Source organism: Triturus cristatus, chromosome 1_1 (assembly GCF_964204655.1).
Source record: "Triturus cristatus chromosome 1_1, aTriCri1.1, whole genome shotgun sequence".
NCBI classification, from domain to species: domain Eukaryota; kingdom Metazoa; phylum Chordata; class Amphibia; order Caudata; family Salamandridae; genus Triturus; species Triturus cristatus.
In genome coordinates this window covers 143,890,678-143,913,479 of record NC_140579.1, presented here as the reverse complement: position 1 = coordinate 143,913,479, position 22,802 = coordinate 143,890,678, and the positions used below count along the sequence as shown (strand labels likewise).

The following is a 22,802-nucleotide window of genomic DNA, read 5'->3' as shown; positions in this document are numbered from 1 at the left end:
AAGCTGCTCTGCACGCCCCGCTTTAAAAAATCCCGCCTGGGGTGCAGATCCTTCACGTTCTGGGCTGCTAAAGTGTGGAACTCCTTGCCAAGTGACTTCCGCAACATTGAGGCAGAGCCTCTTTTTAGGAAAATTGTGAAGGCCTGGCTCTTTAGGGCAGAATAATGGGTCCAAGGCTTGGCTTTTTGGTTTTCCATCTGTGTACTGCTGATCGCTTTAGCGCCGGGACACCTCTGTTTGAGATAGCTGTTGCGCTCTACAAGTGTCTGTATTATTATTATTATTATTATTATTATTGTCCAGAAAGTATATGGGAGGTGTTGTACAGAGTACATGTAGTTCACTCATGCTAACGTAATCACAATGAGGAAGACAGCAGCATCAAGAATCGTAGAGAGCAGTGTCAGAACCAGGGACAAACAAAGTTGGTTTACAACAAAAAAGACAAAAAGGCCAAAGGGTTTGATAAATATCTTTTCACTATACCTACCCCAAAGCCCTGCAGGGCTAACAAAAGAACATCAACATTTGGATTGAAAGAGGTCTAAGTTTTAAGCACCACACCAAGTAGTAGATTTTTCGCTTTATGGATGAGCTTTTTGACTCAAGGATGACCTCCCCACCGTGGTCAGCAAATCAAATGGATTTAGTTGCTCCTGCTATATCATGCTTAGATATGTAGACTGATGCCAGACCCTGCCTTGTTACATCCGAAGTGGAAGCCTGATCAGTGGACAAATACCAGTCCAGGTCAGTGAAAATGACTTGGGCCTGGTCTGTCCTGATGTTCCCTAAAACGTATGGTAGTGGTAGAAATGTCTACAGGAGTCGGTCCTACAGAACTGGTCTCCTAACAGGAGCTTTGAAGGAAATTCCAGTTCACAGTATTGTTCACAAGGTACGCTCCATGGTAGCGATTAGATCTATCTAGGGTATGTACCCCATTGATCGAAGACTTCCTGCGCCAACTCAAAATAAGAAGCTGTAGGAAAGTGGCTCTTCTTGACATGGTTACCCCCACTTTTTTGCCGGATACCTCTTGTAATTTCCACTCTAAGTGCATTGGGTCCCAGATAAATAGGTTCCCAGTGCAAGAGCTCTTTCCCAAAACTGTACCATTGTTCCACAATTGTCATGACTTCAGCCCCCCTGTAAGTCCCTAGTAAGTGGTACCCCTGGTACCTAGGGCATGGGACTGAAGAGGGTCCACTAGGGCTGCAGCACCAATTGTGCCACCCTAGGGACCCCTCACCAAGATCATGCAAACTGCCATTGCCTTGTCTTGGTGCAGACAAAACCAAAGAGTCAACATGGCACGCCACTCAGGATGCCATGCCTACAGACACTGCATGAGATATAGGTAAGCCACACCTACGCCTCAAAGCATGTGCGGACATATCTGCCTGAGCAGATATGACCCTGCAATATCGAAGTTCATTCTTAGATATTGTAAGTGTGTAAGGAAGCCATAAAGGGTACATGGACTGGAAACTCGTATTGTGAGTTCCCCAGCTCAATGATGGCTTCACTGTACCCCAAGATGTTTGGTACCAAACGTCTCCTCTTCATAAACCCGCACTGATGCCAGAGTCGGATTTATTAATAAATGCACGCAGAGGGTACCTTAGAGATACCCCCTGAAACCGTACCAACTCCCAGGGTCCTGGCTGACTGGTCTTGACCATCCTGCCCCCACTAGACATGGTTTTGGCCTCCTGAGGTGAGAGCAATCGCTATCGGAGGCCGGGAGCAAAGCCTGCTCTGGGTGGAGGTGTTCACACATCGTCACGGCAGGAATTGCGTTCTAGGGCAGGAATCTTCAACGGCCATGCTGCCTTTGAAATGCGACCCAGGCCTTTCCAGTTAGTTAAAGATGCAACCCCCCCCCCCCGTCCTGAATCAACTTTTTGGCAGCACTGGCGGGAAAATTAGTAAGATTAGGAGGTGTGCCCACACCTAGCCAGTACCACTCCTAAGGTGGGGCAGCTGATGTGGATCCCACTTTTCAGAATCCTCCATCTTGTGTTGGAGAGAATTAGCCTATTAGGGTCAGGGTTATGCCCACTTCCCACAGGAAGTAGTTGTATAGAGGGTGTAGACACCTACAGGTAGACAGCCCATTAGCTACTACCTGGTACTCCCCTTAGCAGACCTAAATTAAGTATTTGGGTGGCACCCCTCAACCCAGACAAAGAGTACAAAGAAGAGCTGCTGAACCAGAGAATGGAGTGCCTCCTAACATTTGGTGCAAAACCCTGCTTGCTGCTTCAAAACTCGACAGTCAAGGTGAACTGTCATGTCCTGCTGCTGTGTAGCTCCTTAGAACACTAGAAGACTGCCAGTCTTAGCAAATCGGCAAGAACTCCATCGGAGGTGAGGAGCTACTCCCTTGTAGTCTAGGGCATCCAAACCGCACAGTCCGGTCTGCCGACTGCAACTCCCCGGCCTGACCGGCGCAGCAAACGACCACGAAGAGGTACCCGTGCTCTGGGAGGTCATATGTCTCCCCCCGACGATGGAATCGAGAACTCCGTTCAAGAGGTGTCCGTTGTGCCACGCCAAGTACCCTCACATCGACGTCCACCCGGTCTGTAACAAATGTCTCTCGCCGGATCACAACGAATCGAAATGCATGGCCTGCGCGCGGTTCCGATCCAAGAAAACTCTACGGAACCGACGGGCAGCGAGGCTCGAGGCGCAGCAGGCAGCGCCCGCACCCACCAACATATTCAGCACCGAGGACGCCGAGAGCGTGGAAGAAATACTATCTAGCCCCGCTTCAGAGCATGGTTCCCGATCGGACGAAGATGACTAAGAGCTCTTTCGACGTGAAGAAGCAGTCGACGAGGTAGGGGACTTCGACGAAGCCTATGGGGCTGAAGAAGACAGCTCTCCCGAGGAGCTAGGCCTATCCGTCGAAACGGAGGCCGAAATTAGTCGTCAGGCTCCGGTCGAGGGATCGTCTTCGGGCCTTACCCAAGACCTAATCCATGGTTCCTCGGCCCCGCCTTCCGGCCTGGCATCGGACACTATGCAAGAGCCAATATTACCCAAGACGACCGGGTTGTTAAACCCTGCCACATCCATCGCTCCAGTCCCTTCAAAATCGAAAGCGAAACTGTTGGTGGTCGGATCAAAGGCGTCGAAACAGACCACTGCCCCGGCGCCGAAGAAAGTCGTCGGCTCCGAACGCGTACAGAAAGACTTCGGCGCCGAGCTCACCGCAGCAGACGCGGTCGACGCACAAAAGAAGCGCGCCCTCGGGCACCACAAGGCACCGACACCTTCGGCGCCGACACCGAAGCCTGCAACCTCCGCAGTCAAAATGGCCGCCTCGGCTACGTCGACGCCTAAAGCACCGATGCCGAAGAAGTCCTCGACTACGTCGTCTATCGATGCATCCCTTCAAACCAGTGACCCCCCTTCCGACAAAAAAGTCGGGGTCGGCCTCGACGCCTACTACCAAGCTGCCCACCAAACCACCATCTCAGTTTGCTGTGCAACAGGTCTCTGCATCTCTACAACGTATCCGGGACCGGGCAGCCCTCCACGCTACCTCGGGTCCCGACACTACCTCACCCTGTAGAGCGCACTCGGAGCCCACCAACATTACCTTTGGGCTGCCGCCGACATCGGCCCCGAAACTCTTTCAAATTCGGACACGTGTCCTCCACACACAGTCCACCACCTCTGGCCTAACAGAACAAGACTCTTCAGGGCCACAATTTATCGACGCCGACACTGGCAGGCTCATGCTCCACAAGCGCAAAATCACGCCAGTCAGGGAAGAGGTGCCATACAAAATTCCCCTCCAACGCAAGCTACCGGCGGAGCAGGAACCAGTGCTGCAAGAACACTTCCATCCCCTCCAACTGGATCCGCAGTCCTTTTCTCCTACCCCTTCTGAATCGGACCCGATGCAGGAATATGGTGGGGATGATACCATCTACCCCGGGGACGCAGATCCTGATGAAACGCAAGATCCTGATCAGGCATGGGATGACCTCACAGACCAAAGTGTCATGCCACATACTCAGGATGCGCAACTCTACAACATTAAAACGTCTCCTACAGAGGACACGGCCGCATTTAATGCCCTTATCGAACGGGCTGCTGCTCATCATGGGGTGGAGCTACATTCTGACGCCATTGAGGAGGACTTCCTGCTTGACACTTTCGCGTCTTCAGAAAGGACTGTCAAGACTCTGCCCATGCTTAAAGGGGTTCTGAAGCCAGCCAAAGACATTTTCAAGGACACCACAAAAGCCCGGGTGTTAAACCCCAGGATTGAAAAGAAATCTAAGCCTGCACCTGGTGACCCTAAATACATTAGGGGTCAATTGCCATTAGACTCTATGGTGGTTGCCAACGCTCGTAAAAGAGCACACTCACAGACAACTGGTGATGCTCCTCCCCCAGACAAAGAGTCAAAGGTCCTTGAAACATCGGGCAAACGTGTTGCAGCGCAAGCAGCCAATATCCTGCGCTTTGCCAATACACAGGCACTCCTGGCACGTTATGACCGGTCACATTATGACACGCTGGAGTCACTGCTCCAACACCTACCGGAGGAGTAAAAAGAGTCAGCCGAACTCCTCATTAGAGAAGGACAACTCCTCACTAATGCGTCCATAAAATGCGCCCTAGACGCAGCGGACACAGCGGCCAGGGCAATAAACACAAGTGTCATGCTGCGACGCCATGCCTGGTTACGCATCTCAGGCTTCAAACCCGAGATCCAAAACAATATCCTCAACTTACCGGTTAACCCGGAATTTTTATTTGGCCCAGACGTTGACACTACCCTAGAGAAAATAAAAAAGGACACAGATACTGCCAAATCTATGGGGGCGCTACAAACCCAACAATTTCGTAGTGGCTCCTTTCGTCGCACTGGAAATAGGGCAACGTCAAGGGGTCAGGGGTCACAACAACAGTATGCTAAAGGTGGCACACAAACCACCTACGACAAAAACAACAGGGGTGGATATCGTGGATCCAGCACCAAGGGCAGGGGACGTGGATATGGCAACACCAGGTCCTCCCCAAAAAACAAACAGTGACGCCCTCTCCCTACCCCCCGACCACTTAACACCTGTCGGGGGACGACTCCAGCTGTTCCTGCCTGCATGGAAAAACATCACCACGGACAGGTGGGTCAGGGACATCATTCAACATGGGTACTGTCTAGAACTAACCTCCACTACACCCAACATACCACCAAAGCACCGTCCTATGTCAGCCGAACACTTAGATTTACTCCAGCAAGAAGTGCTTGCTATGCTCGCAAAAGGAGCCATAGAAGTAGTGCCCATCGCCCAGCAGGGCACAGGGGTGTACTCTCTGTACTTCTTGATCCCAAAAAAGGACGGCTCGCTCAGACCTATCCTAGACCTGCGACCCCTAAACCTATATATACTATCGGAGCATTTCCATATGCTCACCCTCCAACAGGTTCTCCCACTACTCAGTCAGGGGGATTTCCTAGCTACGCTAGACCTGAAGGATGCATACTTCCACATACCAATACACCCTTCACACAGAAAATACCTCCGATTCACCATTCAAGGGAATCACTATCAGTTCAAAGTTCTCCCCTTCGGAGTAACGACAGCACCCAGGGTCTTTACCAAGTGCCTGGCGACAGTGGCCGCACATCTGCGAAGGCAAAATATTCACGTCTTCCCTTATTTGGACGACTGGCTAGTTCAGGCCAAGTCAGCACAACAATGTGCCACCCACATGTCCCACACCATTCACCTTCTTCACAATCTGGGATTCTCACTAAATTACCCAAAATCAAGTCTCCAACCTGCGCACGTACAACAGTACTTAGGCGCGACAATCAACACTCTGGCTGCCACAGCTCAGCCAACTTTAGTGAGAATCAACAGCATACAACTGCTGATCTCAAAATTCAAACCTCAACACTCCCTTCCGGCGCGAGTGTTCATGCAGTTAATAGGCATGATGGCCTCCTGCATCTTCATAGTCCCACACGCGAGACTACATATGCGCCCGCTTCAGGAGTGCCTAGCACGTCAGTGGAATCAGGCTCAAGGACAGTTGAAAGACCTAGTGTTGGTGAGCGGTCGGGCATACAACTCTCTGCATTGGTGGAATCCACAAAACCTTTGCAAGGGCCGACCGTTCCAAGAGCCTGTTCCACAAATAATACTGACAGCGGACGCGTCTCTCCAGGGATGGGGAGCTCATGTACTCAATTACACAGTTCAGGGACTATGGACTACACAACAAAAGAAGATGCACATCAACCTTCTGGAACTGATGGCAATCTTCCTGGCAATGAAAGCATTCAAAGTACACCTGTGCAACAAAGTCGTGTTGATCCGGACGGACAACATGACTGCCATGTACTACATACAAAAGCAGGGAGGAACACACTCTCCACAGTTGTCTCATCTGGCTCAGAGCATGTGGAAGTGGGCCATTCAGAGGAACATATTCCTCATGGCGGAATACCTCCCAGGCAAAGACAACCAGATGGCGGATCTGCTCAGCAGACACAGCCACCAGATGCACGAGTGGGAGTTACACCCATCAGTACTCCAACCGTACTTCCAGCAGTGGGGTCATCCAGAGATAGATCTATTCGCCACAAGGGAAAACGCAAAATGCCAAAGCTTTGCCGCCAGGTTCCCACATCCACAGTCGCAGGGCAATGCGATATGGATGAACTGGTCCGGCAGATTTGCGTACGCTTTTCCCCCAGAGCCATTGATACCGCTGGTGGCACGCAAACTGCGACAGCACTCACTGACACTCATCCTGGTTGCTCCAACATGGGCACGCCAGCCATGGTACACCACCTTTCTGGAACTTTCCGTGGTGCCGCATCAAAGGCCGCTGATCAAACCCGCGCTTTTGACCCAGAACCATGGAGAAATTCAACACCCAGATCCGCAACAGCTGAACCTGGCAATCTGGCTCCTGAAGTCTTAGAGTTTGGCTACCTAAACCTGACACCTGACTGTATGGAGATCATTAAGGAAGCTAAGAGACCCACTACCAGAGCTTGCTATGCAGCCAAATGGAAGAGGTTTGTCATCTATTGCAACACCAATCACATTAACCCGCTAGACGCATCTATTCAGAACATAATCTGCTATCTATTACACCTATACCGATGCAATCTGGCATACACCTCAATACGTGTCCATTTAACAGCAATAGCAGCCTACCTCCAAAACAGGCAGCACCTCTCTTTATTCACAGTGCCTGCCATCAAAGCCTTCTTGGAAGGACTTAAACGGGTGATTCCCCCAAGGCACCCCCCAGCACCGGTGTGGAACCTCAACTTGGTCCTCACCAGACTAATGGGTCCACCCTTTGAACCTCTCCATTCTTGTGAGATTCAATTCCTCACCTGGAAAGTGGCTTTCCTGGTTGCCATCACTTCCTTAAGAAGAGTTAGTGAACTCCAGGCACTAACCATTCAGGAGCCATTTATACAAGTTCACGCAAACCGGGTCGTACTACGTACCAACCCCAAATTCATGCCTAAAGTAATATCGCAGTTCCACATGAACCAAACCATTGAACTGCCCGTTTTCTTTCAAAACCCACAAAATGTCGCTGAGAGGATGCTCCACACACTAGATGTAAAGAGGGCCCTCATGTACTATATTGACAGAACTCAAAACTTTAGGAAGACTAAACAACTCTTTGTTGCCTTCTCTCCACAACACAAAGGCAACGCCATTTCCAAAGCAGGTATAGCCAGATGGATCGTTAAATGTATCCAAATTTGTTATCAAAAAGCTAAACGCACATTAACGATTCCACCACGAGCCCACTCAACACGAAAGTTAGGGGCGTCCATGGCCTTCCTGGGAAACATTCCTTTACAGGAAATATGTAGAGCAGCCACATGGTCCACTATACATACATTTACCAAACACTACTGTGTAGATGTACACTCAAAACAGCAGGCAGCTGTAGGACAGGCTGTCCTCAAAACTCTTTTTCAGACTGCTGCAGCTGGCACGGGTAGCCGCCGCTAATAGGAGGTACTGCTGTGTATTCTATGCACAGATATGAATTCAGCAGCCCACATGCCTCGAACTGAATATGCTACTTACCAGTATGCATCATCTGTTGGCATGTAGGGCTGCTGACATTCATATCGCCCACCCTCCTCCCCGGCGCCTGTCGCAGCTGCAGCTCTCAGAATTACTGTATAGCATGGTCATCACTTCCTGTATCTACTCCATCACTGCCACAATGGCGAAAAACAATCTGGGGATGGAGAGGATGCCCATGCGCACTGTGGTCCAGGGGAGGAGTCACCCATCTCAGGATACTTCGAAGACTCTTCCAGGACAACAATGTGCAATCATCCGGACCCAACACTAGGCGGCGATCTATGCACAGATATGAATGTCAGCAGCCCTACATGCCAAGAACAGATGCATACTGGTAAGTAGCATATTCAACCAACTGTCCTCCCCATGCTCCCAAGGCCCTTGCGACACCAGCCCCCATTTGGGAGCCCCCGGACTTGCCTACAAGTCCCTCTGTGAAGCCTGTCTTTGGAGGTCCCCCTTCGCCCTTAGCGTGCTAGTTACCAACACCCGGCTTCTGGCGGAATTTGGGATGCACCCAACTAACTGTTGGTAAAACATTCATTGGGCCTTGGCTTCGTGCTACTCCAAACCCGGAACGTGAACCCCTGAAACTGTCTATGCTGTGTGCTTTACCTACATGCTTTTTCCTCCCATAGGATTGCATGGTGCGTAATTGCACACAACTTTGAACTATTTGCTTATCCTTAAATTCATAACAAATACATAACTTACCTTTGAACTTAGTATGGTTTGAAAATATATATAGAAATAAATGTTCTCGGGTTTATTCTTTGAGCGTATGTCTTATTTATTTCCTCTGCGAGTACAACAAAGGCTTAACACTACCCTCTGATAACCCTAACTGCTTGCCCGCACTACCACAAAACAGAGCATTAGTATTATCTACTTTAGCCTCTGTAAGCAAATTGGGGACCCACTGGACTCTGCTCAGTGTACTTCTTTTTAGTACACTGCATAGAGAGACAGCTTCCTACAGAAGCCACTCAGCTCTCCTGCTCAGCCATTCAGGACCCCACAAGGTTGGTGACAAAAATATCCTGCTGGTCCAGGCACCTCCAGGGCATAATAGCACTTCCTGGCTCAGAATTCCATTAAAAGTAGATATTAAAATCTGTATGAAGGTATTGGGAAATAGGCTAGTAGGATTGATCGCATTACTCACTGATGAGGATTCGGTTTGTGTTTATTGAGGAAAGACAGACATTTGATATCATTTGGTGGCTAGCTAATTAAAAAGCCAAAAAGAAAGAAAATGTTTGTCCTTGATTACATTGGTCAGAGGCTAGAAGATCCAGCTTGTGTGATGCCCTATATGGGGATGGGAATGGCAAGATATTCTGGAGCTTATGGCTAGAATATAGGTAGAGGAGTCATTTGTTTCATCACTATTTCTACCTAGGGTGACTAGACAGAGGTCTGGTTTCTCTCTATTTTTGTTCTTGTTAATTGAACCCAAAGCCATAAGCATACGCATAGACAAATGTCAGTGGCTTTTTTTTTTTAGACTTAGAACGTGAGATCACATTATCCCTAAAAGACCCTGAGTGAGGGATCCCACCTATGAGGGTTATATTGGAAAGATGGGCATTACCTGGATAGTAATAGCAAAAAATGTTCCTATAGTTCCTCAGAGAAGAAGGAGACAGAGTAGTGTAAACGCAAGAGGCTTTAGGAGGATAAAACACACCGTACAGTCAGTGTGGAAAATCCTTATGTCGGATATAAATGCCCTCACACACCCTTGCAGGTGTCATGCTTCATCATTTGGGCTGCTCCTCGTCGGGCCGGCGGTGCAATGCCCGACGGGCTCCCTAAAAAGGGGCTCTTTGGCGGAGATCTTCAATCCGACTGCCGTATAGATGAAGTGCGGGTATGGGGCCAAATGAATGTAGATAAAGATAAGTGATATTAAAATAGGGTAAGGAATGCCTATTTGAGGTAAATTTTATTCAGATGGCTTCCTACCTTAGTTAAAAACGTGTATACAGAGCACTTGTGTGAGTGTAATGTCTCCTATTCAAGTGGTATGTATATTGCAATACTGGGTCAACATGTTTCTCGCAATGAGTAAGTTATACTCGCGATTCTTCAGGACCTAGGCGGGTATGTTAACTATAAACTATCTACATTACACAACCTGGTTGGTTGGGGTTAATGATCAATCTATGTATTGAATACCTGTTGGTACCGGGAGCTACCCTAGTCAGTCAATATCCAGGTATCAACAGTACTCGGTGGGTTGTACACGAATGTGACTTCCTCTAGATTAAGAGGGCGTCTTCCTTTCGAGTACCATGTCACGACCTACCCTCTCCACCGAGTCCGGAAGGACTCCTTCCATTACCTGGATAGAACATGAATCTAGATAAAGCTGAAATACTGCTAATTCATGTGCTGCAGGTTTAAAAGATGTAAATAAAGTGAGGAGTGCCTTTCGCAGTTGGTGAAGCCCGATTAGCCCGATTAAATATCAAACGTGACTGGATTTCATCTTGGGCATATGGTATGCCACCAACATCCTGGTGCTATTTCAAGAGATTAGAGAAGATCTTGGATTGTAAAATGTCCATTTTCCGCCTGGACAGCAGTGCAGCTGTTGGAATGTCTTAAACCCAGATTATTACATTTATTTCAGAACCATTGACAAACTTCAGAAGGTGGTTTTGATCGGTTTTGTGTGGTGGAGGAAGATTCCAAGTTTAACTAATCCAGGAAACCAAGAAGATTGGGATTCCCTACATTTCTCAAATTACATGGCGGCCCAACTGAGAATCATAGGTGAATGGTTAGGAGGGAGATCAGTAAATAATGGGTCCCCGTTGACCTGGCAGTAAGACACGTTATTGTGGTCAAGAAAAAGTAGATCTCAGAACACCTGCCTTTTTGTTGCAGTGATAAAAGGGTTTATGGTGTTTCTTTCACCACAACTCCTTCATTTCAACATACGATCAGTCGTGATTGTGTGTGTTTTTTCTTTATTCATTATATGCAGTTGGCACTTAGTTCTCATCTGATAGACTTCTGGCTGCAGATTCCTTACTTTTGAATTTCCCAAGAGGCAGACTGGATCCAGAAACGTTTGTGTGAGTAGTAGCCTTGTGCGCTATCAGGTGGCTTAGTTCGGTTCTGTGCGGTGTTGTCGGTGCCGAAATTGACGTTGCGGTGCCACACAGGCCAACGGACGTCAGTTCTTTTCTTTCTACGCCAGTTAGTGCTGTTATGAAGAGCCACAGCTGTCTTTTTGACAGACTATTTTTCAATGTTATGGCGAAGATTTTTTATTTGTGTGTCGAGATGTCATCTAGAAAGGTAGGGCTTAAGCCTTGTGGTGCCTGCCACCGGGCCATATCTGTTACTCACCTGCAGCTTGTGTGCTTATGGTGTCTCGAGCACAACCATCACTCTAAGTCGTGCTTAGGCTGCCGGTCCATGGTGCCAAAGGCTTTGAGGAAGTAGTCCTTAAAGCTACTTGCGGCTCAACAGTCAATGTAGTTTAGTGCGACTCTGAGGAGTTCCTGGTCCCAATTAAGGAGAGAAAAAAAAGGTCGCTGAATCGCTGCAGGAGCCCCAAGTCCTCCTCTTCTCACTCGAGGTCCTCAGGAGACACTGGGAAGAAGCATAAGAAGAGGAAGAAGTCTGAAACATACTTCAACCGCGCCTAGTCTCTCGAGGATTGAAGAGACAAGTGAGGAACCGTTGACTGGTCTAACTCCGCACCTCCTCCCATTTCCAGGAGCTTGAGCGACCCCGCTCTGATAGAGTTTAATGCGGCCATATGCACAGTATTCGAGCGGGCCGACCCCCTCCTGCATGTCTTTGAACCCCTTGGGGTTAGAGGAGGTCCCATTAGGTTCTGTGCAGATGGCGCCTGCCTTGGCACCGGTGGGGTCTCATGGATCTGGATCAGCGCCGTTTGTGCCAACACGTCCTTCTCCAGAGCCGGTTCTAACGCCGATGCTCCTGGCGCCCATCTACAGGGTCAGTCCGTTCTGATTCCTGACAACTTTGAGTTGGAACAGCATCAATCGATGCTGGTGGAGCCCAGTGGTTCCAGGTCATTGTCTGAGCCTTCATTGAAGCATATAGGCATGGTAGATGAGTGGGAGAACACCAGTTATACACTTCTAATGAGAATTTGGACTGGCATGAGGAACGAGCAGAAGCCAGTGGACTGGACACCTCTCCAGATACTGGTTTGCTTTCCCCACCTGCTGTGGTTATAAAGGAGGGAACATCGTATGCAATTGTGGTGAAGAGGGCAGCGCAGGTCCTTGACTCTCTGTGGCGGTCAAGACCAACCTCTTGAATGAGGTGCTTCTTCACCTGAACCCCTTTTGCCCTATAACAAAGCACTAATGGATGTCCTTTTAGGAACTTGGTCCAAGCCTAGCACAGGGGCTCCTGTGAACAGTACAACTGCCTGGCGCCATCGCCCAGAACCAGGTGATCCTAGTTTCCTCAGCCAACACCCTATTCCTGAGAACTTGGTAGTTCAAGCCTTAACATCCCATGGCACGTTCCCTTCAGCCCCCCCCCCCTCCCCCCCCCCCTCCCCCCCCCCCGAACAGGAATCCAAGAGGCTGGACACGTGAGATGTTTTTTCTGCTAGCCTGGCATTGTGGTCCATGAACACTGCATGCCTTTTGGGCCGTTACTCCCATTCCATATGGGAAACTGTTGCACGACTGCTGCCGCTGGTCCCGGAGGAGGCCAGGGCCATCCTCTCCCAAGCAGTGAAGGACTGGAGAGATGCAGCAAAGTTCACCATTAGGTGTGGTTTGGATACAACTGACTCGCAGGGCAGAGCAGTTTCCTTGATTGTGGCCTTAATGCGCTATTCCTGGTTGAGAACATCTGACTTTTATGGGGATGTCCAGGCCAGCCTAATGGACATGTCCTTCGATGGGACTCTTCTCCTTGGAGAGTAGGCAGCCTCGGCACTGGAGCGCTTCAAGGACTCTAGGGCTACGGTGAAGTCCTTCGGCCTCTCAGTGACACCTTGCCCTCAGTCTTCCTTTTGCCCCTTTCATGGCTACAGAAGGGGTGAGCTGCCTCGCCAACCATATTCTGGCCACCATCCTGCGCAGGCTTCCCACGTTGTGCAGGGACTTGGAGGCAGTGCATTACAACCCCATAGGAATGGTAGCCAGAAGTCTGCCCCCACCAACCCACTGGCAGCTGCAGGCATTCAGACGTAGTTTGATTCTGCAAAACCATGGATGCCGAGTTGGAGGGAGAATTCAACATCTTTTCCCATGACAGTCCATAACATCGGACAAATGGTTCTTGCAGATCGTTCGGAAGGGTAACTCCCTTCCTTTCCTATCTTTCCCACCTCCCTTGCTGCCATCTCAAGAACGGCTGGCGGAGGATCATCTGAACTTGCTCCGAGAGGAAGTTACAGCTCCCCTCGGATGTTCATCAAGGTGATGGCGTGATTGCAGCTCATCTGTGCAGGTAGGGATTTGTCTTCCCCTACCTCTACGATGGGCTGTGGAAGGTGGCCTCGCCTCACTGTCGTCGCCCCCCTCCAGACTATGGCGGACCGTCTGCATTCGCTGGGGTTCACTATCAATGTGCCTAAGTCGCACCTGACTCCCTGTCATATGCTCCCTTTCATCTTAGCTGTTCTGGACACAGTGCAGTTTCGGGTTTATCCTGTCAAGCAGCGAGTCCAGGATATTCAGGTTATGATACTGTTACAGTCTTTTTCCTGGATTTCTGTGAGAATGACTGAGGCTGCTGGGCCTCATGGCTTCCTGCATCCTGTTAGTGAATCAGGTCAGGTGGCATATGTGGCCTCTGCAGTGGGACCTGAAGTTCTAGTGAGCGCAGCATCCGGGAAATTTCTCCGACATGGTCCAGATCTTGGGTGGAACTGCAAAGGACCTGCCGTTGTAGCCTACGAACTGTGATTGGGTCATAAGCAGACTACTCTTCCTTCCCTAACCAGATCTGACAGTAGTGATGGATGAGTCACTCCTGGGATGGGACTGCCATCTGGGAAAAGTGGAGATCAGAGGAATCCGGTCTCCGGCGGTATTCGGACTCCATAGCAACCTGCTGGAGCTTGAGGCGATCAGACTAGTGTTGAAAGCATTTCTTCCAACTGTCGATGGGAAGTTAGTGCAAGTGTTTACGAACAACACCACTGCCATGTGATACTGCAAAAAGCAGGGTGGGTGCGGTCGTGGACATTTTGTCAAGAGGCCCTGCGTCTCTGGACAAGGCTGGAACAGGGCATAACCCTAGTGGTTCAACACCTGGCAGGTTCCCTGAACTGACTGACTCTGCCCACGATGCCTATCCGATCCCATTAGATGTGTATTTGTAAAGCGCATGTTCACCCATAGGCATCTTGGCACTGAATAACGGATATTATTACCCAACTCATTGGTACTTATTTTATCAAACTCAGAAGGATGAAATGCTGAGTGGACCCACTGGGATTTGTACATGTGACCATGAGGTTGAACACAGCCCCCTACAGTGCACTCATTAGTCCACTAAGCCACCAGACCCAGCCCTGTGGTTTCTCCATTCTGAGGTGGCACCAGGAGTCTTTCAGCGGTGGGGAGAGCCTTGGTTAGATCTATTTGCCTCAGAAGAGAACGCACAATGTCAGCAGTATTACATGTTGGTATTTCCAATATGGCTCTCGCTCGGAGACTTTTTTGTTGCGAGTGTAGATCAGGCCTCCTGCACGCTTTTCCAATCATACCGCTTTTGCTCAGAGTGCTCAAGAAGATCAAGAGCAACCGGTCCCAGTCATTTTTGGCGCTCCGGACTGGGCATGGAAAGTTTAATATCCCGAGTTTCTGAGAAGAAGCATCAATCTCCATTCAGGCTGCCCCTGTGGGAGGATCTTCTGTTATAGCAGCAGGGGAGGGTCCTCTACCCAAACCTGTCAACTTTACAACTCCCTGCGTGGAGAGTGAGCGGCACCAGTTGATAGCTTTTGACTTTCCTCCTGAAAAATGTAAAGTGATCTTGTTGGCCCTCTACGAAAACGGTATACACCTACCATTGGCAAAATGTTTTACAATATTGTACAGAAAAGTCTATTGAGCATCTTTTTAGGACAGTAAAATCATTGGCAAAGTAAGGTATAGTGTGGTCAGATTCCAGTGGCTCCCCAGAGGCTATACAGAGGTTAAAGTAGATAATAGTAGTGTGGTTGAGCAGTTCGGCTTATCAGAGGGATGTGTTAAGCATTTGTTGTACACACTTGGGCAAGAAATAATTCCACACACTCAAAGACTGAATCCAAGACCAGTTGTTTTGTTATAAAAATATTAGTTTGTTACTTCATTTTAAAACCAAAAGAAACTTGGTTGCAGGTAAATACCAGTTTAAAATAGCAATACTTTTCGGGGACAGTAGGAAAGTGTTTGCAAAATCAATAAGAATACTTTACAGTGATACTGAAAATACTTTGTGCTGTCAATCAACAGTAGCAGTAACTTAGCAATGTAAAAGACACTTCATGAAGGTATCAAGAAATGCAATGCAATACTATGGAAGGAAAACATTTTTGCACATTTACAGGTTAGTACTTGACTTGGACATCCAGTCTTCGGGGGTTTAGACCAACACTAGGCAAGGGTCAGATCAAGGTTGGTACTGCATCACCAGCGGCACTGGGACTGCCAGGTGCAGAGGTCACGGAGCCCAATGTTACTTAAAGGAGACCGAGGGCACCCACAGAGGTGCTGGTTGACGGTTTCAGGGCACAGCCCCCGGGGCTTTAGGCAAGCACGGGGGCAGGGTGTGGGGGCACAAGGCAGCACCAAGCATATACCACCAGTGGTACAGAGTGCAAATCAGCCCAATGCAAGTGAGTGGGGAATCTGGCCACACAAAGAGGCTGCAGGCTCAGACAAGTAGGCTGTAGGAAGGGGCCCAAAAGCTGGGGGGGTAAGTAGAGGTGTTGGTGGATGCCTAGGCACCGTTGGCTGGGCTCCCCAAGGTCAGGGGGCTGGTGATGCAGGGGTGCCTTTGGACGTCAGAACTTCTTTGCCTGACGCAGTCAGGGGGACCATTTGTGATGAGGCTGCAGGCATCTTTGTGGAGTCCAGGAGAGGACAGCCACCTATGGTTTAAAGGTCAGGATTGCTGTGGAGACTTCACTGGGCAGGTGAGCCACTCAGACTAGGGCCGTGGGTGTCTGGTGCAGAGTGGGCAAGAGTTGCGGTTCCAGCTAAATCCGGAGTATTTGGAGTTTGGTTCTTGTACACAGAGCTGCTGTCCTTGAGAGGACTTGTCTTTGTTGAAGTGCAGGCAGTCTTCCTCAGGCTTATGGAAGTAGCTGTCTGCAGGACAGGTGTTGTCTTCTTTGCTGACTCTTTAAGTGGGAGACAGGCCGGTAGGGCGGGGGGAAAATCAGTAGTCGTTTTCAGGCCTGGCTGCTCAGCATCTTCTTTGCCCTTCCTCTTAGGTTGCAGGAATCTGAGGATCAAAGTTCAGGGTTGCCCCTAAATACAGAATTTAGGGGCATTACAGGTAGTGGCATGTAGTAGCCAATGGGCTACTTACCTTTAGGGTGACTACACCCTTTGATTGTCTCTCCCTTTGGGGTCAGGGTATCCACTAACCTGATTGGCTAAAATCCTTCATTCCAACATGGAGGATTTTCTAAGGAGGGTGTCACCTTAGGGGTCGTCCTGGCTGAGAGGGGACACACCTCTCCTGACTAATATTTTTCCTCTGACCTTGCCGCCAAAAGTGGGGCTTGGTCAAGGGGGCGGGCATCTCCACTAGCTGGAGAGGCCCTGGCTAGCATAACAAAGGGCAGGAAGCCTTTGAGGCTCAGCGCCCTGAATGCTGTTCCTGCTTGGGGGTAGGTGTGAAGCACTTCCACCTGAAACAGGCTTGTATGGCAGGCTGGAGCAGACCAGTCAGCTGTACACTAGGAAGTTGGGGCATTCTTCAGGGGGCATCTCTAAGATTCCCTCGGAGTACATTTTGTAATAAATCAGTCACTGGCATCAGTTGGGTTGAATATGCTGAGAAGTTTAGTACCAAACTTCTTAGCATTCAGTAAAGCCACCATAGAGCTGCGGAGTTCATAATGACAAGCTGCCTATGTACTCAATATGGCTTCACTGCACTGACAATGTCTGAGAATGGCACAGACACTGTAGGGGCATATTACTCATGCAGCTATGCCCTCATATGTGGTATAGTGAACCCTGCCTTAGGGCTGTGTACCTATGCCACAGGCAGTGTTTGTAAGCATAGTACATGGGGATGTGTGCCATGTCCACTCTTAAGTTTTTTGTCTGCACCAAACACAGACTGCAATGGCAGTGTATATGTGTTAGGTGAGGGGTCTCTGAGGGTGGCACAATAAATGCTGCAGTCTTTTGAGACACTCTGGTCACAAGGACCTTGGTACCACTGGTACCTTTTACAGGGGACTTGTATGTAAGCCAGAGGTGTGCCAATTATGGAAACAAAAGTACAGTTTTGGGAAAGAACACCGGCACTGGGAACCTGATTAGCAGGAACCCAGTGCACTTTCAGTCAAAGTGCATCAGAAATCAGGCAAAAAGTGTGGGGGGGGGGCTAACCATGCAAAAAAGGACACTTTCCTACACTGGGTCCACAGATCGAGATGGGAGGAGGGTAGCGCTTTAACCATATGGTGGTGATGCCGAATGTTGACATTTTATCAGAAAGCAGTGCAAGTGTCTTAAAAAGATAGTGGGCTTGCCAATCAGGGTGAACTCTGCCATCACAATCTGGGAGTTAAAACCCGTAGAATGGGCAGAAGTTACTTCCAGATTTTAGAGATAATTAACGTTGATAATATGAAACAATGGTTGAGGTGTTCTCGAAATATGCAGTGTCCGATTGTGAGAAAGTGGCTCTGTATATACTGTTCCCAAATAGGTACAGGGTGTACAGAGTCCACAGTCCCCAGAGGTTTGGCAGAGGTTAGAGTTAGATATAACCTTACTCTCTAAAGTGGTAGCTTGGTCGAGCAGAAAGGCAGTATCAGAGGACAGTGTAAAGCATTTGTTGCACACACTCAGTCAGCAAATGGTCTCACACACTCAATAACTGAACTCAAGGCCAATGGTTTATATATAAATAAATATATGCTTGTTTTATTTTAGAACCAACAATAGGTATTAAAATATACTTTCTCAGAACGAGATGCTTTATATAAATACTTTTGCAATATGCAATTGATTTTTGTAAAAAGTTACAAGTGGTTGCAATAGGCAACACAATTTTAAACACAATAATGCATTGAGTTCAATGGAAGTTTCAAGTTATTTGCAACAGATTACTTTTAGGATTATTTTTGGGATTCCAGGACTGGATCCTAGATTCAGTCCTGGGTCAGTACTTGGAATCAAGTGATAAAAGTCGAATTAATTACTGTTATGAATTTTAGACGATATTTTGCTATTTTAAAAGTTGACACTATTTCATAGAAAACAGTCAATGATTCCCTATGTAAGAAACTTCAAGTTGCAGGTATAGTATGTTCTCGTTACTTTTGTAATCCAGTACTGGGTACCTAGACTCAGTACTGGGACCTTTATCCAAAACAGGTAAGTAATTACGTTTTCAGAAGTTATACGATTTTTAAGGAATATTTAAAGTTTGCAGAAATTGACAAGAAATTTCACAGAAAAACAGTCAATGATTTCCTATGGGAGAAAATTGGGTTACAGGTAAGTACAGTTGTAAGTATTTTTCAGAGTCAGTGCTGGGCACCAAGATACAGCACTGGGAGCTCACCTAATAGCAGGTGAGTATTTTCATTTTCGTTACTCGGCTGATTTTTGGTGAATATTTTAAGATTTGAAAACTCCACACTTAGAAGAAATTTCAGAAGAAACCAGTCAATGTTACCCTATGGAGAAAATTGGGTTATTGGTGTAAAGGTAAGTACTCGACTGGCAGAGTTAAGGTTCTGGGCAAAGACTCGGGGGTCTCCCAGTGTCGGGTAGGTACAGTTGGTTCACCCTCAGCGGCACAGGGGCGGCCGGGTGCAGAGAGAGTTAGGCCCAATGTTATCCTATGAGAGGTAGGGGGGGCCTTGGTTGGTGGCTGCTGACTAGTAGGCCACGCGGCTGTGGGAGCTGGGCTTCTGGTCACTTGCTCAGGGCAAATGGGGAAGTAGATGGGTGTAGAGGTTGCACTGCCAGGGCCACTCGGGCGGGTGGGTCAGGGTGATTTTGAGCCTTCGGGCGCTCAATTGATTTCAATGGGAAAGCTCCGGTTTAGAAAAAGACTGCAAGCTCGGGGACGAAGATTCTTCAGGTGCCACCACCACTTCGAGAGGTCAGTTGGGTAGTTGGAGGATAGGTAGGTACCCTGGGATTGGGCACAGGGGGCCGCGGGGTGCAGGGGTGCCTTTTGGTGTCAGGAAATCTTACCCTCTGTTGATCACGGTTGGGGGGGGGACCTAGTTCTGAGGCTGCAGGCTTCTTCAGGAGTGTCAAGGGAAGTCCTTGGGTGCCGGACTCGGGGTCACAGTCGCCGTGGGTTTGTCCTCGTGGTCTTTGTTCACTCCGGCACAGGCCAGGCTTGGCAGGTGCAGAGTGTGAAGGGTTCGCGGTTCCGGGCTGCTGCCAGGGATTAGAAGTAGATTTTGAGTAGAGCCTCTACTCATGGGAATCCCAGGGGTTTAGAGTCAAAAGGTAGCCAGGTCCTCCGGGGTTTGTGAATTTGCTGGCCACAAGAGATGCCGGGTTGGAGCAGGAGCAGGTTCGAGGGTCGACAGGCCGGTAGGGCTGGGGCCAAAGCAGTTGGTGTCTTCCTCTTCTTAGCAGCTGCAGGGCAGGTCTTCTTTCTTCTAGCTCTTCTTCGGATTTCGGAATCTGGAATCTGGGGAAGGGAGGTTCAGGGTGCTCCTAAATACTAGATTTAGGGGCGTTACAGGTAGGTGAAGGGCAGGGACCAATGGGTCCCTCTCCTGGGGTGGGTACAACCCCTATCCTGCCTCTCTCTTGTGGGAGGGGGGCAGTAGCCTAGTCCTGATTGGGCAGGGCTTTTCATCTTCAAGATGGCGAGAGCCCGGAGATGTGCTTCACCTTCACCTCGCCTCCCCCACCTGAGGGGTGGGGTTGGCAGGCTGGCACATCCCCTGTCCTTGTTTGGAGTTTCCGGCCAAGTTTCCTGCCAGAGTGGGGGGTTGCAGTGGCCTGGGGAAGCTCACAGAGGCGGCATGCCTTTGAAGCTTCCCCCTGCCCATCCTGGGAGAGGAGATGTAGCACCTCGCCCAGGATGTGCATTGTTGCAGACCCAGGAGAGCTGGGGCTCTCCTACCCAGGGGTCCAGCAACATGTCTGCTGTGTGGCAGACTAGGCAGCCTCAGAACAGACGTGGATTGTAGGTTAGGTTTTAAGGGGGCATCTCTAAGATGCCCTCTGGGGTGCTTGGTACATTAAATCCCACACTGGCATCAGTGTGGGTTTAATGTGCTGAGAAGTTTGATACCAAACTTCTCAGTCTTGCCATTATGGTGCTGTGGAGTTCGTGTTTGACGAGCTCTCAGCACCATGTACTCTTAAATGGCAGAACTGCACTTACAGTGCCCAGGAATGGTCCTGGGTACTGTAGGGGCACAGGGCTCCTGCGCCCACACCACTGGTATAGGGCACCCAGCTAGAGGGGTGGCTGATGTATGCCATAGCAGTGCAGGTGGTGGGCATGGCACACAGGGATGTGTGCCATGTCGACTCTGTTTTGTCTTGTACCCAGGCACCCAGCCTGCAAGGGCTGTACCTATGGTACCATTTATCAGGGGCTGATATGTGGCCAGGGTTTGCCAATTTGGGTTTTGTGTTTTAGGGAAGGAACATAGGCCCTGGGCACCTGATTGGCAGGAGTCCAGGGCACACTCAGTCAAAGTACATTCAGCAAAAAGTGGGGGCATACCATGCAAGAAAGATGGCACTTCATCACACCGATTCTAGGAGGTCACGGTGGTCGAGACTTGTCTTCACCACTTCAGAGGGATATCAATGGTGGTGTGTGTATTAGTCCTACAGTACATGGCAGGTGATGAGCAGGAAGTCCTTTGCCCCTTTAGGTTAGGAGTATTGTGACTATTTGAATATGGTTGGGAGGGAAATGGGACTGGAGGATGAACTTGTACGTAGTCACTGTTTTATGTGAAATGTGACTATTTACCCATCAATAGATTTCTGCTGGAGTCAAATGAACCTATTGCTTACATTCCTATGTCACCCTCCACCCATGCATTAAACGATAAGGGTGAGTCGACTACGGATAAAGTGTTTATCCGGTATTTCGGTCACTGGTATTTCAGGTCTTCAGCAAGAAACCATCCCGTGGCGGACAGGAGTTTTCTGAACTAGAGATGGTTGGGTTCTCATACTGGGGCCCTGGATATCCAGAGATCTGCCTCAATTCTCTGTTCTGTGGCTCGGTGACAAGTATCGGTCTGTTAAGCTCCCTGGTTCAGGGGATGTCGGGGAGCTGATTAATACAGGACTCAGCCATTTGTTCCGGAAGCCTTTGTGGATGGTATAGATTTAAATGGGCTATTTGTGTGATTTTTGGTGGCTCAGCCCCAAGTGTGGCAGAAATCTATCAGTCAAGCATGTACCAATGCTGTGTAGTAAGACATTCACAAATGGTATGGCTCTGACTGTCTGCTTTTTCCTTTTGTCAAGGTTGATGTTCGTTAATGTCTCCCCACTGGATGAGAACTTCTCAGAGTCCCTCAACTCTCTTCGGTTTGCAAGTAAAGTAAGTACAATCTGTCATAAGACTGGTCTAGACACTAGGTGGGAGTGCTAATAATTTTGTTGTTGCCCAGCGGGCTCTTTTCTGTGACGTAAATGTCTATCATTCGCTCTTCTAACTGGTTACTTGTCTTCCAGGTCAATGAATGCGTGATTGGAACCGCCCAAGCCAACCGGAAGCTTAAAGATGCTGTATAACTGGTCACATCTTAGTTTTGTAAAGTAATTGGTGTAAATATGTATGTAAAATAGACCCTTTGTAACTTTATACCTTCCCTCTTTTTGTGTATATTTATGTGTATCAATAAATCATTTTAGAAGTATTTTTTACGTTAACGGTTCGTCCCGCTTTGCTGGGATATGCAGGTGAATGGAGATGTAACCTGGAAAAACTGTTAAAAACGAAGTTATAGGTCTGACTCAAATGTATAAAACAATTGGCGTTTGTCAGTTATGATTCGCAGTGCAAACCATAACTTAAACTTTCCCCCTACATTACGTATTACTTTACACATGACAACATTGAAATCCTCGTGAGGGGTAGAAGCCATGACAGTATGACTTCAGCAGTGATGTTACGGATGATCACACTGCACCTATAACTACAAAAGCAATTCGATATATACCTGCTTTGGACACCCATCGCCTCACCATTGCCGCGTGTGCCTCCCTGTGCATAGTCCTTACTGCATATTTGAGCGAGTGGCAGTGTGCATAAACCTGGGGCTGCTCCTCCTTCTACCTCGCTGCGAATTCCTGGAAGAGTCTATCCCCTCAACCTCCGGACCTCACCCTCTCTTCAGGAATTCAGAAAGAGACTCCAGACTTGACTGTCCAACTAATTCCATCTACAACAGCAAGGCTCTGTGCCTGGATACCCTCACCGGTGACTGGCAACACTTTATGAATCCTGGTTGATTGATTGGACACCCACCAATACCTTTGTCTCCATCGGATAGTT

The 22,802-nt window shown here is 48.8% G+C and overlaps 1 protein-coding gene across 1 annotated transcript in view; it reads left to right on the top strand.

Annotated features, from left to right (window-relative positions):
• The window catches only part of KIFC1 (kinesin family member C1), a 149,537-nt gene extending 127,360 nt beyond the window's left edge, over nucleotides 1-22,177 (top strand). Inside the window, exons 16-17 of the mRNA XM_085623557.1 lie at nucleotides 21,770-21,845; nucleotides 21,980-22,177. Coding sequence (XP_085479683.1) covers nucleotides 21,770-21,845; nucleotides 21,980-22,039 — 136 coding nt within the window. The 3' untranslated portion in view covers nucleotides 22,040-22,177. The remainder of the gene's footprint in view (nucleotides 1-21,769; nucleotides 21,846-21,979) is intronic.
• The last annotated feature ends 625 nt before the right edge of the window (nucleotides 22,178-22,802 follow it).